The following is a 14,273-nucleotide window of genomic DNA, read 5'->3' as shown; positions in this document are numbered from 1 at the left end:
GCCTCTTGGCTGCATCTCTGATCAGTCTTCTCCTTGTATGAGCTGAAAGTTTAGAGGGATGGCCAGGTCTTGGTAGATTTGCAGTGGTCTGATACTCCTTCCATTTCAATATTATCGCTTGCACAGTGCTCCTTGGGATGTTTAAAGCTTGGGAAATCTTTTTGTATCCAAATCCGGCTTTAAACTTCTTCACAACAGTATCTTGGACCTGCCTGGTGTGTTCCTTGTTCTTCATGATGCTCTCTGCGCTTTTAACGGACCTCTGAGACTATCACAGTGCAGGTGCATTTATACGGAGACTTGATTACACACAGGTGGATTGTATTTATCATCATTAGTCATTTAGGTCAACATTGGATCATTCAGAGATCCTCACTGAACTTCTGGAGAGAGTTTGCTGCACTGAAAGTAAAGGGGCTGAATAATTTTGCACGCCCAATTTTTCAGTTTTTGATTTGTTAAAAAAGTTCCACTTCATGATTGTGTCCCACTTGTTGTTGATTCTTCACAAAAAAATACAGTTTTATATCTTTATGTTTGAAGCCTGAAATGTGGCAAAAGGTCGCAAAGTTCAAGGGGGCCGAATACTTTCGCAAGGCACTGTATGTATCACTCAGATGAGAGAAATGTGACGCTTGGTTTAAGTTGCTCAGTATCCTCAAAGGAACATATTGAGGTTGTTACCAGAATGTGGAACTCATTCCTTTCTTTAACAATCAAAATGGCAGCTTCTGAGGCCAAAAACAATCTAACAACTTCTAACAACCTAACACTTAAAATGCATACAGGTAAGACAGCATTCCCAGTCTCTTGTGGGCCCAGTGACCTCAGTCTACACCCAACCAGGGTTGGGGTCAATTCCATTTAAATTCCAGTCAATTCACAAAGTCAACCAAGTTACAATTCCAAATTTGCCACATTGAAAAGCATTGAAGATAATTGGAATGTCCGTGCACTTCCTGAATTGACTGGAATTTAAATGGAACCCTGCACCCAACAACTATTATTTGCTGAAACAGAGTACTTTGTTTCCCTTGACATCATGCATGATATGAGTAGTTAAAATAAAAGTACATTATTTTGCTTCTTGACTGGCTGCATCACCACTTGGTAAGACAACTGCACTGCCCTCGACAACAAAGTGCTGCAGACGGCAGTCTCAATATTATTTTGGCAGGACACCTTGTCCCATTGTGCTGTCTCTCACTCAGCTTAAAATATGTGCTCCAGCTGCAGACACCACAGAATAGTATTGAGGGTATAATAACAATAGGGAATGCACCGGATTAAACTTCTCAAAGACTTTAAACCTATTCTGAATGAAACTGCATGTTGAGGCACATTCATGTGTACCACTCAGATGAGAGAAATGTGGTGCTTGGTTTAAGTTGCTCAATGTCTGAGGTTGTTACCAGAATGTGAAAAGCATGCCTTTCTTTTACAATTAAACAACTCATAAAACAGAGTTTCCCAAACCTCGGTCCTTGTGACACCAAGGGGTGCCGTTTTTAATTATTTTTATTTTACCCCTTTTTCTCCCCAATTTCGTGGTATCCAATTGTTGTAGTAGCTACTATCTTGTCTCATCGCTACAACTCCCGTACGGGCTTGGGAGAGACGAAGGTTGAAAGTCATGTGTCCTCCGATACACAACCCAACCAGCCGTACTGCTTCTTAACACAGCGCGCATCCAACCTATAAGCCAGCCGCACCAATGTGTTGGAGGGTACACCGTGCAACCTTGGTTAGCGCGCACTGCGCCCGGCCCGCCACAGGAGTCGCTGGTGCGCGATGAGACAAGGACATCCCTACTGACCAAGTCCTCCCTAACCCGGACGACGCTAAGCCAATTGTGCGTCGCCCCACGGACCTCCCGGTCGGTTACGACAGAGCCTGGGCACGAACCCAGGGACTCTGATGGCACAGCTGGCGCTGCAGTACAGCGCGGTTAACCACTGAGCCACCCGGGAGGCCGGGGTGCCGTTTTTGCCGTAACAACACACAGCCAATTTCAAATGATCAAAGCGTGATGATTTGATTATTTTTTAAATCCACTGTGTAGGGCAAAAACCAAAACGTGCAAGCCTTGGGCTCCAGAGGACCGAGTTTGGTCCCTTCCCTAAGAAAACACGTCAAATACATACATGTAAGACACCATTCCCAGACTCATGGGTTCAGCAACTCCAGTCTACACCCTACAACTATAAATTGCTGAAACACTTTTTTCCCCCAGGCATCATGCATTCTTTCTCCTGTTTTTTTCCACTCTCACAGTCATCAATCAGGATAGTACAGGTGTCTTCCACTGCATGTGTTCATGTGCATCTATGGCTGACATATTCACAGTGTATCAAACATTAGGAACACCACACCTTCCTAATATTGAGTTGCACGCACCCCCAACTTTGCCCTTAGAACAGCCTCAGTTCATCGGGCCATGGTCTCCACAAGGTGTCGAAAGCATACCACAGGGATGCTGGCCCATGTTTACTCCAATGCTTCCCACAGTTGTGTCAAGTTGGCCAGATGTCCTTTGGGTGTGGAGCATTCTATATACACAGGAAACTGTTGAGAGTGAAAAACCCAGCAGCGATACAGTTCTTGACACAAACCGGTGCGTCTGGCACCTACTACCATACCCCGTTCAAAGGCACTTACATATTTGGTCTTGCCCATTCACTCTCTGAATGGCACACAAAGTACATTCAGAAAGTATACAGTCTTATTCTAAAATGAATGAAATAAAACATTTCCCCCAACAATCTACACACAATATCCAATAATGACAAAGAATTTTTGCAAATTCATAATAAATTCTATATTGAAATACCTTATTTACATAAGTATTCAGACCCTTTGCTATGAGACTCGAAATTGAGCTCAGGTGCATCCTGTTTCCATTGATTGTCCTTGAGATGTTTTATACAACTTGATTGGAGTCCACTTGTGGTAAATTCAATTGATTGGACATGATTTGGAAAGGCACACACCTGTCTATATAAGGTCCCACAGTTGACAGTGCATGTCAGAGCAAAAACCAAGCCACGAGGTTGAAGGAATTGTCCGAAGAGCTCCGAGACAGGATTGTGTCAAGGCAAGGGAAGGGTAAAAAAAAAAAAGTCTGTAGAATTGAAGCTCCCCAAGAACACAGTGGCCTCCATCATTCTTAAATTGAAGAAGTTGGAACCACCAAGACTCTTCCTAGAGCTCAGACAAACTGAGCAATCGGGGGAGAACGGCCTTTGTCAGGGAGGTGACCAACAACCCAATGGTCACTCTGACAGAGCTCTAGAGTTCCACTGTGGAGATGGGAGAAAGACAACCATCTCTGCAGCACTCCACCAATCAGGCCTTTATGGTAGAGTGGCCAGACGGAAGCCACTCCTCAGTAAAAGGCACATGACAGCCCGCTTGGAGTTTCCAAAAAGGCACCTAAAGACTCTCAGACCATGAGAAACAAGATTCTCTGGTCTGATGAGACCAAGATTGAACTCTTTGGCCTGAATGCCAAGCATCACGTCTGGAGGAAACCTGGCACCATCCCTACGGTGAAGCATGGTAGTGGCAGCATCATGCTGTGGAGATGTTTTTCAGCGACCCTAAGCACACAGGCAAGACAACTCAGGAGTGGCTTCGGGACAAGTCTCTGAATGTCCTTGAGTGGCCCAGCCAGCGCCCGGACTTGAACCTGATCGAACATCTCGAGAGAGACCTGAAAATAGCCGTGCAGCGACGCTCCCCATCCAACCTGACAGAGCTTGAGAGGATCTGCAAAGAACGGGAAAACTCAAAATATATGCGTGCCAAGCTTGTAGCGTCATATCCAAGAAAACTTGAGGCTGTAATCACTGCCAAAGGTGCTTCAACAAAGTACTGAGTAAAGGGTCTGAATACTTAGGTAAATGTGATCAGTTTTTTATTATTAATACATTTGCAAAATATTTTTGCTTTGTCATTATGAGGTATTGTATGTAGATTGACGAGGGGGAAAAAACAACTTAATTTTATATATAAGGATGTAACGTAACAAAATGTTGAAAAAGTCAAGAGGTCTGAATACTTTCCGAATGCACTGTACACAATCCATGTCTCAATTATCTCAAGGCTTAAAAATCCTTCTTTATCCTATCTCCTCCCCTTCATCTACACTGACTGAATGGATTTAATAAGTGACATCAATAAGGGATAATAGATTTAACCTCGATTCACCTGGTCAGTCTATGTCATGGAAAGAGCAGGTGTTTTTAATGTTTTGTATACTCGGTGTAGTGAGTGTACATCTATGAACATTTATGTGAAAACAATCAACCACGTTACAGCAGTGCAATTCCACCTGCAGAAATAGCCTGGCAGCTGGCAGAGAGGTGGCAGGACACCAGAACTGTAACCCAACAAGCTTTTCATTTAATATTCCCCCTGAAATCCACACAGATCCCTCTAAATGCCCTCTGCACGCAGCTTACCATTGAATATGCAAGATATTCTTATGAAAAAGGATCAAATCTGAGAGTAAAAAGATTATAGAACAATTTTGGAGAATGAAAACCCTAAGCAGTGCATTAAGAATAAGCCTGTTGGATTCTTCTTCTTTGAAAAAGTCATTTATTGAAGTAATTTATTGTGAATTGCAGTGAATTTGACAGTAACTTACAGGCAGCTCATTGGCAAGTAAGTTACTGTATTTCATATCGCAGCAAATATAGGCTCTTACAAGGTACCTCTCAAAACATGTTAATAAGTCAGAAACAACAATACCATGCACCCACTAGTGCTCCAAAGTTTTTTGGTATTACAAAAATACGGAATGGTACTGTATTCTGTTGGGTAGAATTACAGTACCATTAGAAATACAGCAATTATTTCCCCACCCACATTTCCCCATAATGTACCATAATTTAAAGTATGCTGCAGTAAAATGTTTTAAAGCATTTGACTGTTGACAATACCCAAAATGACCGTATAAATTACACTTTTCCATTACAGTGTGTGAAAAATTAAGTTTGTGTCAGGGACACTTAGAAGGAAGAGGAAGAATACTGTCTAATAGAGAGATAAAAAAGACAGTGTCCAGCGCAGGAACCCAATGTATGCATTTTGGTTCAGGCGCACGCACACAAAGAGACTAAATCAAGTGTGATGCGTAAAGAATGTGGCTGGACATTGGCAGTTGAGTTCAGCAGCTTGGGCCTGTGTAGCATCCCAACTGGCACCCTATTCCCTATATACTACTTTTTACCTATATGACTCTGGTCAAAAGTAGTGCACTGTATAGGGAATAGGGTACCATTTGGGCTGCAGCCTGTGTCTCTGGCTGCTATTGTGTGGTGCTGAGCTGTCAGCAGCTGGGGTATTTGGCCACTTTGTTCCCCACGTGGCAGTGTGACAGAGGGGGCAGGCATGTACCTCTGCCCTGGAATGACTGAGGGCTAGCAGTCGCCTCAGGTTAGGGCTGGGTCCATCACCATCACTCCTACCACAGACTGCTGCCTCAGCACATTCTGCTGCTTTTGTCTGTTGTATACACACACACACACACACACAGAAGCGCGCACACACTCGCAGGCACGCGCACACACACTTGCAGGCATGCTGTTACAAACACACACACGTAAATAAAAACACACCGACAAACATATCCAGACACAATCTGTGAATATCTTGAGTCTGCTCTTGTCCTAAAAGACAATCAAATTGAAGAGAGATTGAGGATACACAGTGCCTTCATTAAGAATTCACACCCCTTGACTTTTTCCACAATTTGTTGTGTTACAGCTTGAATTTAAAATGTATTAAATTAAACATGTGTGTGACTGATCTACACACAATAACCCATAATGTCAAAGTGGATTTTGTTTTTTGGAAATGTTAACGAATTAATAAAAAATGAAAAGCTGAAATGTCTTGAGTCAATAAGAAGTATTCAAACCCTTTGTTATGGCAACCCTAAATAAGTTAACCAGTGAACATTTGCTTAACAAGTCACATAATAAGTTGCATGGACTCACTCTGTGCAATTACATGATTTTTGAATGGCTCACCTTTAACGTAAACCTGGCAGAGACAACGAATACTTCTCAAATGGAACCCTATAGTGCATTACTTTTGATCAGGTCCCATAGGGCTCTGGTGAAAAGTAGTGCACTATGTAGGGGATAGGGTGCCATTTGTGACACAGCCAGATTGCTTTGCTCCAGATCTCCTAGGATCATAAGGGATTCTACATAGCCACTCCTAGGATGAGCAAGGGAAGCGATTTGGAGGTAGCATTAGGATCAAATCGCCTGCAGATGCTGCTCCGTTTAATTTCCTGCAGAGAGCAGCTCTTCTCCGTGCAGCAATACTAATGGCACAGATCACTTGGAACAGACAAATAAGGGCGTAACACTGCTGTAACACTGCCACGTTTCACAGTGGTTTAGCATATGTTGTCAATAATTAGAATTGGTGTTTAGACCTGCTGAATGTTACTGTAATAGTAAACAACAAAATACAAATAGTCATATGCACAATCAAAAGTGCATTCTGAATCAGCACATTACACTCCACCAAGCATTTGTGCATGCTACTAGACAATACAATAAAAACAAAAGCATTTAATTTGTCCGAAAGTACTTTCTAATTTTCAAAATAAAATGTATATTTGTCGACAAAGGTATTCTTTTTCGGTCTTCTCTCTTACTTTGTGGTGGGAGTAGGGAGGGGGCTGTAGGGTTGTGACCTGATACAAGAGCAAACAGCTAGCTTATGGAGCTCCTTGCTTCTCTCAAAGCTGGAGATCTTGGTCCTTAGACGTGTCATTTCGGATTCCTGATCCCCCCCCACCCAAAACAAAGATAATTATAATAATGACTTTACCACAATCAATGGGTATGCCAACTTCAAGATAATTAACTATCAAATAAACATTAGCTGTTTAGCTACAAGAGGATATTCCTTCACCGCTCTACCTTGATGAGCAGAGTCTCGCTGGTCGTCTGCAGCAGCTGTTCTCTGGTGTTGAGTTCTGCCAACAGGGCGGTGGTGTTGTGCTGGGCCTCCTCCAGCTGCAGTCTGTAATGCTGTAGTTCAGAGGTCAGCTGATCCTGGGAGCAGCGTAGGGTGGCGGAGACACACTCTGACGCCTTCAGCACCTCCGCCTGGCTCTCCTGTAGAGCTGACAGCTGGAGGAGAAGAGACCCCCATTGGTTTAACAGAAGGGACTCATGCTCATTGTCAGTACTCAAGAGACTTAGAAGACTGAACCCTCTTATCTAAAACGTTTCTGAATCAGAGGATCCAACAAAAACAGATGATCGATTTAGTAAACTGAGATGTATAATAACCTCCAAATACTCCCTTCGCACGGGAGGATAGACCTGGGAATTTAGCAGATAATTCCTAGGAGAAACTCAGTATAAAAGGGTCAAAGTTTGAACCCCTCTACTGAACCTGGGTTATTTCGACGAAATTTGATGTGAATGTAACTAAACAGACAGTTACTATGACCTAATGTAGAAGGCTCTAGCTACCTCATTCTGTTGCAGCAATCTCAGTGTGTCGAGCTCCAGTCTGAGGGAGGCCACTGTGGCCTGGAGTCTGGCCTCAGTCTGGGCAGCCTGCTCCTCCATCCTCCCCTGCTCCTCCTCCATATGCCTGGCATGGTTCTCCTATCACCAATATCACCCAGATGACCAGGCATTAGTACCGTTATGTGCCGAACTCCAGTATCCACAGCATCTAGTAGATGTTTAACAGCACCTAGTACAAACACTGATACTCTTGCATGCTCAAAGGTGGAATTATATCACATAGCATTTACTGTAAGTACCACAGCACACAAGCGCTGATTAAATTACATCACGCCACGGACATGTGCGCTTATGTGGGAGACAATAAGAGGGTGCCGTGAGTGGGTCAAACCTTTTCACGGCATAACTGAACACTTTCTTCTAGCTGTATTGCCAGGCTCTCACAGCGACTATGCATCTCCTGGTTGTGAGATGTCCTCTGGAGCTTCTCCCTGCACAGAAACAGCTGCTGGCCCTGGACTAAGGCTTCCTGATGGCCAAACACAAACAAAACACACACACACACACACACACACAAATACTGTAGCCACAGTTCACAGAAGACTTACAGAAAGACAGTCAAATGAGAGACCCATATTGAACACAGAAGACTTACAGAAAGACAGTCAAATGAGAGACCCATATTGACAAAAGAAGAGTAGATGTTATGTCAGTACTCAGAAATAGACACTGGTGTCGAACTGCTGAGGCAACATCTTGAGACAAAGCTGTCAAAACTGAAACCCTTGGTAAACATGTTGAGTGATAACAGTAGTGTAATGACAAGACAGACATACTGTAGATACGGTATACCATTGTTTCATTAACTATTTTGGGCTACTCAATTGCAAAACTGCCATATATTGTACTTCTGAAAAGTGTCCTTTCCCCACATATATCAGCATGAGTACTTCTAACAAAGGAACATTCCATGCCACAGTTGATATAAAATAGATAAAGGTCAGCTAAGGTGACTTCATCATGTAAAATACAAGGAAGATGTATGAGATGATAACTGGGCCCAATGTAGCAGCCCAGTGAATTAGTGGTGAAACTATTATAGTGTGTGGTGTATGAAAGTAGACAGTAGAGTGAGTGAGTGTGTGTGTTATTGTGGTCAGGTTGTGTGTGAGATGCTGTTATAATTTACAGTGTTAGATAATAAGCCTATCATTATGTTAAACTGAGGAACTCATTCTCACGCTCCCCTCTCTCTGAGAACCACAAGGACAACAGCCTCCTCCTGTCCCAATGTGGACGTGTTAACAAAAATGTTACATGGGAAAGATGGGTTTGGATTGTGGGATGTCAGTGTCCAAGTGTTGAAAAAAATGACTCCCACCGGGGAATCTGGTTAGAACACCCATGAGACTACAGGGCAGTGTTGTGTTCGAGACCACCTAAAGCGAGACACATTCAAGAACAAGAGCGGAGGAAATCGAGTCCGAGGCAAGACCGAGACCGGGAGGGGGACAAGGAGCGAGAGACCAAGTCAAGACCGAGGTCAGAAAAATGCGAGTCCAATTCAAGACCATGATTGCTATTTTGTCAAATCACCACAATAATAAGAGTTTAAAACGTCCAGTATTTCTGTGTTCATATTTCGGAACATTTTTAGACATTCAGAACAGTGAAAAAATGCATGCTGAGGGAAAATAGAGACACTCTACAAATGATTCCTAACCCAAACACAGTGGGGAACAATGGGCCTTCCACACCTTCAGAGAAGGGCTAAGGATTTATAAAATAACTATTAGAATAATAATATTATAATTATATTATTATTTTCAATAATATTCTGATTTAATCTCTTCAGTTTTTGTTGGAAAGGGTTAACACTGAAGCTGAAAAAATATCCAATCACGATTTTTCTTTGCTGGTCTTTGGGGAGATAAATCTAGCTAGCTAAGTCAGCCATTGGCTAAGCCATTAGGAGCTAGATAAAAGGCATCTGCCAGTCAACTGTATTAGGGCAAAATTTTGGAGTGACAGTGGAATCAACCAATCACATTGACTTAATGGCTGCGACCGTTATTACAAAAATGTATGGAAATTCTGCCTTCTTGAAGGCCAATAGGACACTGCGCAAGAGCGAGCAGTAATTTTTCCAGTGTCTAGCTAGCTAGCTTTTGTTATAGGCTAGTTTGCAGCGGCTGCAGCAGGTGTTATCAAAGAGGATGTTGTTGCTAATTTGTTAGCGTCTCTCTTTTCAAGAATAACTTTCAACTAGTTAAGTTTTAAATTATCATCTGGTGAGTGGAACTGTGTTTTTTATTGTAGCTGTTAGCCATCTCTTTGAAAAACAACTTTTGTGTGAAACATTGTTGCATTTAATGTCAAACTGACAGCATTTTAGCAACATGATATCTTATTAAAATCTGTTCATATACACCCCTGGGAAGAATATAACACTTTAAACATTTTTTATTAACAAGCGACCAATTAGATATGGTAATTTTCACGTTATTATAAATTCTTAGAATGTTTGGGAATTACGTATACTAAGGCATTTGTGGAAATCCTATAGCAATATAGAGTGTGAAAGGGGCCATGCGTTTGGACAATTAATAGACACTGCAGTAAATAAAACAGAATAAAAGCATCTGTCTTGTCCAGGACTGGAGTCTACGCAGACCGGTGCACTATAGCCAATCAGAGCTACAGTAGACCTTATTACAAACAAGCCATTTGCCACAAGGGCCTGCCATAATTCCCTTTGAACTGGACTGTGTGTTTACAGGCAGTTGCAACAGCGTGACTTTAGATCAGTAGAATGCATTTGCCAAAAGCCACAAAATACACCTGAATGGATTTCTGCAAATATTTAAACACAACAGAAGTATGACCTCCCAAGTGGTGCAGTGGTCTAAGGCACTAAATATAAATATATTTCACGTGCTTTGTGAATGTGTAGGCGACTTTATGCATTATTTCCCTATTCTACTACATAATCGACTACATTGATTACGCATCAGTAGGGATTAAGAAGTGAGTATATGCAATACAAACTGAAAAAAAGTGGGTGTACAGTTTATACCTGTGTATACCCTCCACTACACCACTGGCCCTTTGTGTTTTACAGCTCAGCATTCAACACCATAGTACCCTCCAAGCTCATCCTCAAGCTGGAGGCCCTGGGTCTCAACACCGCCCTGTGCAATTGGGTCCTGAGGCTGCTGCCTACATTGAGACCCAATCACTGGCCACTTTAATAAATGGATCACTAGTCACTTTAAACAACGGCACTTTAAATAATGCCACTTTAATAATGTTTACATATCTTACATTACTCATATCACATGTATATACTGTATTTTATACCATCTACTGCACCTTGCCTATGCCACTCGGCCATTGCTCATCCATATACTTACATGTACATATTCTCATTCACCCCTTTACATTTGTGTGTATTAAGTAGTTGTTGGGGAATTGTTAGATTACTTGTTAGATGTTACTGCACTGTCGGGAACAAGAAGCACAAGCATTTCGCTACACTCGCATTAACGTCTGCTAACCATGTGTATGTGACAAAAAAAATTGGATTTGATTTACAAAAACTGCACTCTCCTACATGAGTGCGCTGTTATATCGGTTGCTGTCCTTTCAGAATCACAAACCTGTCACACACTGAAGCAGTGGCGACCTGTCATTCAGGGCAGGGTGGGGCTCTGCTTTGAGCCCCACATGTTTAGCAAAAGAAAATATCTATCTATCGCACAAACATATGCACACAGACACACACAGAGTACCAGTCAAAAGTTAACACAACTACTAATTCAAGGGTTTTTCATACTTTTTATAAATAAAACCCTTGAATGAGTAGGTGTGTCCAAACCTTTGACTGGTACTGTGTGTGTGTATATATATATATATATATATATATATACACACAGTTGAAGTGGGAAGTTTACATACACCGTAGCCAGTTTTTCACAATTCCTGACATTTAATCAGAGTAAAAATTCCCATGGTGTTTACACTTGGCTACTATTGTTTGTATAGATGAATGTGGTACCTTCAGGTGTTTGGAAATTGCTCCCAAGGATGAACCAGACTTGTGGGGGTCTACAATTTTTTTTCTCTGAGATCTTGGCTGATTTCTTTTGATTTTCACACGATGTCAAGCAAAGAGGCACTGTACCCAGTTGCACAGGGTGGGGTTGAGATCCAGGGTCTCGAGCATGATGACGAGTTTGGAGGGTACTATGGTGTTAAATGCTGAGCTGTAGTCAATGAACAGCATTCTCACATAGCTTTCCTCTTGTCCAGATGGGTTAGGGCAGTGTGCAGTGTGGTTGTGATTGCGTCGTCTGTGGACCTGTTGGGGCGGTAAGCAAATTGGAGTGGGTCTAGGGTGTCAGGTAGGGTGGAGGTGATGTGGTCCTTGACTAGTCTCTCAAAGCACTTCATGATGACGAAAGTGAGTGTTACGGGGAGGTAGTCGTTTAGCTCAGTTACCTTAGCTTTCTTGGGAACAGGAACAATGGTGGCCCTCGAAGCATGTGGGAACAGCAGACTGGGATAAGGATTGATTGAATATGTTCGTAAACACACCAGCCAGCTGGTCTGCGCATGCTTTGAGGATGCGACTGGGGATGCCGTTTGGGCCTGCAGCCTTGCGAGGGTTAACACGTTTAAATGTTTTACTTACGTCGGCTGCAGTGAAGGAGAGTCCGCAGATTTTGGTAGCGGGCCGTGTCAGTGGCACTGTATTGTCCTCAAAGCGAGCAAAGAAGTTGTTTAGTCTGTCTGGGAGCAAGACATCCTGGTTTGTGACGGGGCTGTTTTTTTATTTGTAATCCGTGATTGACTGTAAACCCTGCCACATACCTCGTGTCTGAGCCGTTGAATTGCGACTCTACTTTGTCTTTATACTGATGCTTAGCTTGTTTGATTGCCTTGCGGAGGGAATAGCTACACTGTTTGTATTCGGGAAAGTCGTATTCCTGGTCGTAATGATGGTGAGTTGACGTTGCTCTCATACAGTTCCTCCCGACTGTATGTAATAACTAAAACCTTAGATTACCTGGGGTACCAATGTAAGAAATAACACGTAAAGAAATAAAATACTGCATAGTTTCCTAGGAACGCGAAGGTCAGCTTTGAAATACATCCACAGGTACACCTTCAATTGACTCAAATGATGTCAATTAGCCTATCAGAAGCGTCTAAAGCCATTACATCATTTTTTTGGAATTTTCCAAGCTGTTTAAAGGCAGTCAACTTAGTGTATGTAAACTTTTGACCCACTGGAATTGTGATACAGTGAGTTACAAGTGAAATAATCTGTCTGTAAATAATTGTTGGAAAAATTAGTTGTCAAAGATGTCCTAACCGACTTGCCAAAACTATAGTTTGTTAACAAGAAATTTGTGGAGTGGTTGAAAAACGAGTTAATGACTCCAACCTAAGTGTGTGTGTGTGTGTGTGTATATGTATATGTTGCATGTTTTGCATTAATACGTGTCACATTAGTTTGCAAACAATGTAAAAAAATAAAATAAAGCTGCATACAAACATGGTCTCTTTTCAGCTGTTCCGCCTGCGGCTATGGAACCCTGACCTGTTCACCGGACGTGCTACCTTGTCCCGGACCTACTGTTTTCGACTCTCTCTCTCGCTACTTCAACTGTTGTCTCTAACGCTGAATGCTCAGCTATGAAAAGTCAACTGACATTTACTCCCGAGGTGCTGACCTGTTGCACCCTCGACAACCACTGTGATTATTATTATTATTTGACCATGCTGGTCATTTATGAACGTTTGAACATCTTGGCCATGTACTGTTATAATCTCTACCCGGCACAGCCAGAAGAGGACTGGACACCCCTCAGAGCCTGGTTCCTCTCTAGGTTTCTTCCTAGGTTCCTGCCTTTCTAGGGAGTTTTCCCTAGCCACCGTGCTTCTACATCTGCATTGCTTGCTGTTAGGGGTTTTAGGCTGGGTTTCTGTATATCACTTTGTGATATCGGCTGATGTGAAAAGGGATTAATATATCAATTTGAGCTTTGATTATTTGAGTCAGCTGTTTAGTGGTTGGGCAAAAACAAATGTACACCCACGAGGGGCCCCAGGACAGAGTTAGCGAAACCTTGATATACTTAACCCTAATCAAGTATTATTATTAGCCATACATCCACTGTCTTCCAGCATGGAGAAACACTCACTCTACCTTCTCCAGGTCCTCCTTTCCCTGCAGTTGTTTCTGTATCAACTCCAGCCTCTCACTCAGAAACTCCACCTGACACACAAACTTATCTGAACCACTAGACTACACAATTTGCACCTGTACAGTGCCTTCAGAAAGTATTCACACACTCACTTTTTCCACATTTGTTTGTGTTTCAGCCTGAATTTAAAATGGATTCAATTGAGATTGTGTGTAAGCCAGCGACAAACAATAATTCCACTTTGACATTATGGGGCTGTTTTTCAAAATGAGTACTAATTAAGAATGACAAGTATTCAACACATTTGTTATGGCAAACCTAAAGTTCAGGAGTAAAAATGTGCTTAATAAGTTTCATGGACCGTGTGTAAGAAGTGTTTAACAATATTTTTAATGACTACCTCATCTTTGTACCCCACACATACACATAATTGTAAGATCCCTCATTCGAGCAGCGAATTTCAAACACAGACTCGACCACTAAGACCAGGGAGGTTTTCCAATGCCTCGCAAAGAAGAGCACCTATTTGTAGAAGAGTAAAAACAAAAGACAT

General features: G+C 42.2%; 1 protein-coding gene across 7 annotated transcripts in view; it reads right to left on the bottom strand.

Annotated features, from left to right (window-relative positions):
* Positions 1–4,498: 4,498 nt before the first annotated feature.
* The window catches only part of LOC112251185 (coiled-coil domain-containing protein 18-like), a 43,079-nt gene continuing 33,304 nt past the window's right edge, over positions 4,499–14,273 (bottom strand). For 5 of the 7 annotated variants that reach the window (XM_042322274.1, XM_042322272.1, XM_042322277.1 and 2 more), the window contains 4 exons: positions 7,900–8,037; positions 7,509–7,646; positions 6,948–7,160; positions 4,500–6,807 (listed from right to left, as the gene is read on the bottom strand). In XM_042322274.1, coding sequence (XP_042178208.1) covers positions 8,028–8,037 — 10 coding nt within the window. In that variant the 3' untranslated portion in view covers positions 4,500–6,807; positions 6,948–7,160; positions 7,509–7,646; positions 7,900–8,027. Of the gene's footprint in view, positions 6,808–6,947; positions 7,161–7,508; positions 7,647–7,899; positions 8,038–14,273 lie in introns of all 7 variants that reach the window. The other 2 variants (XM_042322279.1, XM_042322275.1) reach the window with 1 other exon arrangement.

The sequence above is a fragment of the Oncorhynchus tshawytscha genome, linkage group LG05, assembly GCF_018296145.1.
Source record: "Oncorhynchus tshawytscha isolate Ot180627B linkage group LG05, Otsh_v2.0, whole genome shotgun sequence".
Lineage (NCBI taxonomy): Eukaryota > Metazoa > Chordata > Actinopteri > Salmoniformes > Salmonidae > Oncorhynchus > Oncorhynchus tshawytscha.
The sequence above is the reverse complement of the archived record's forward strand: the minus strand, read 5'-3'. Positions and strand labels throughout refer to the sequence as shown.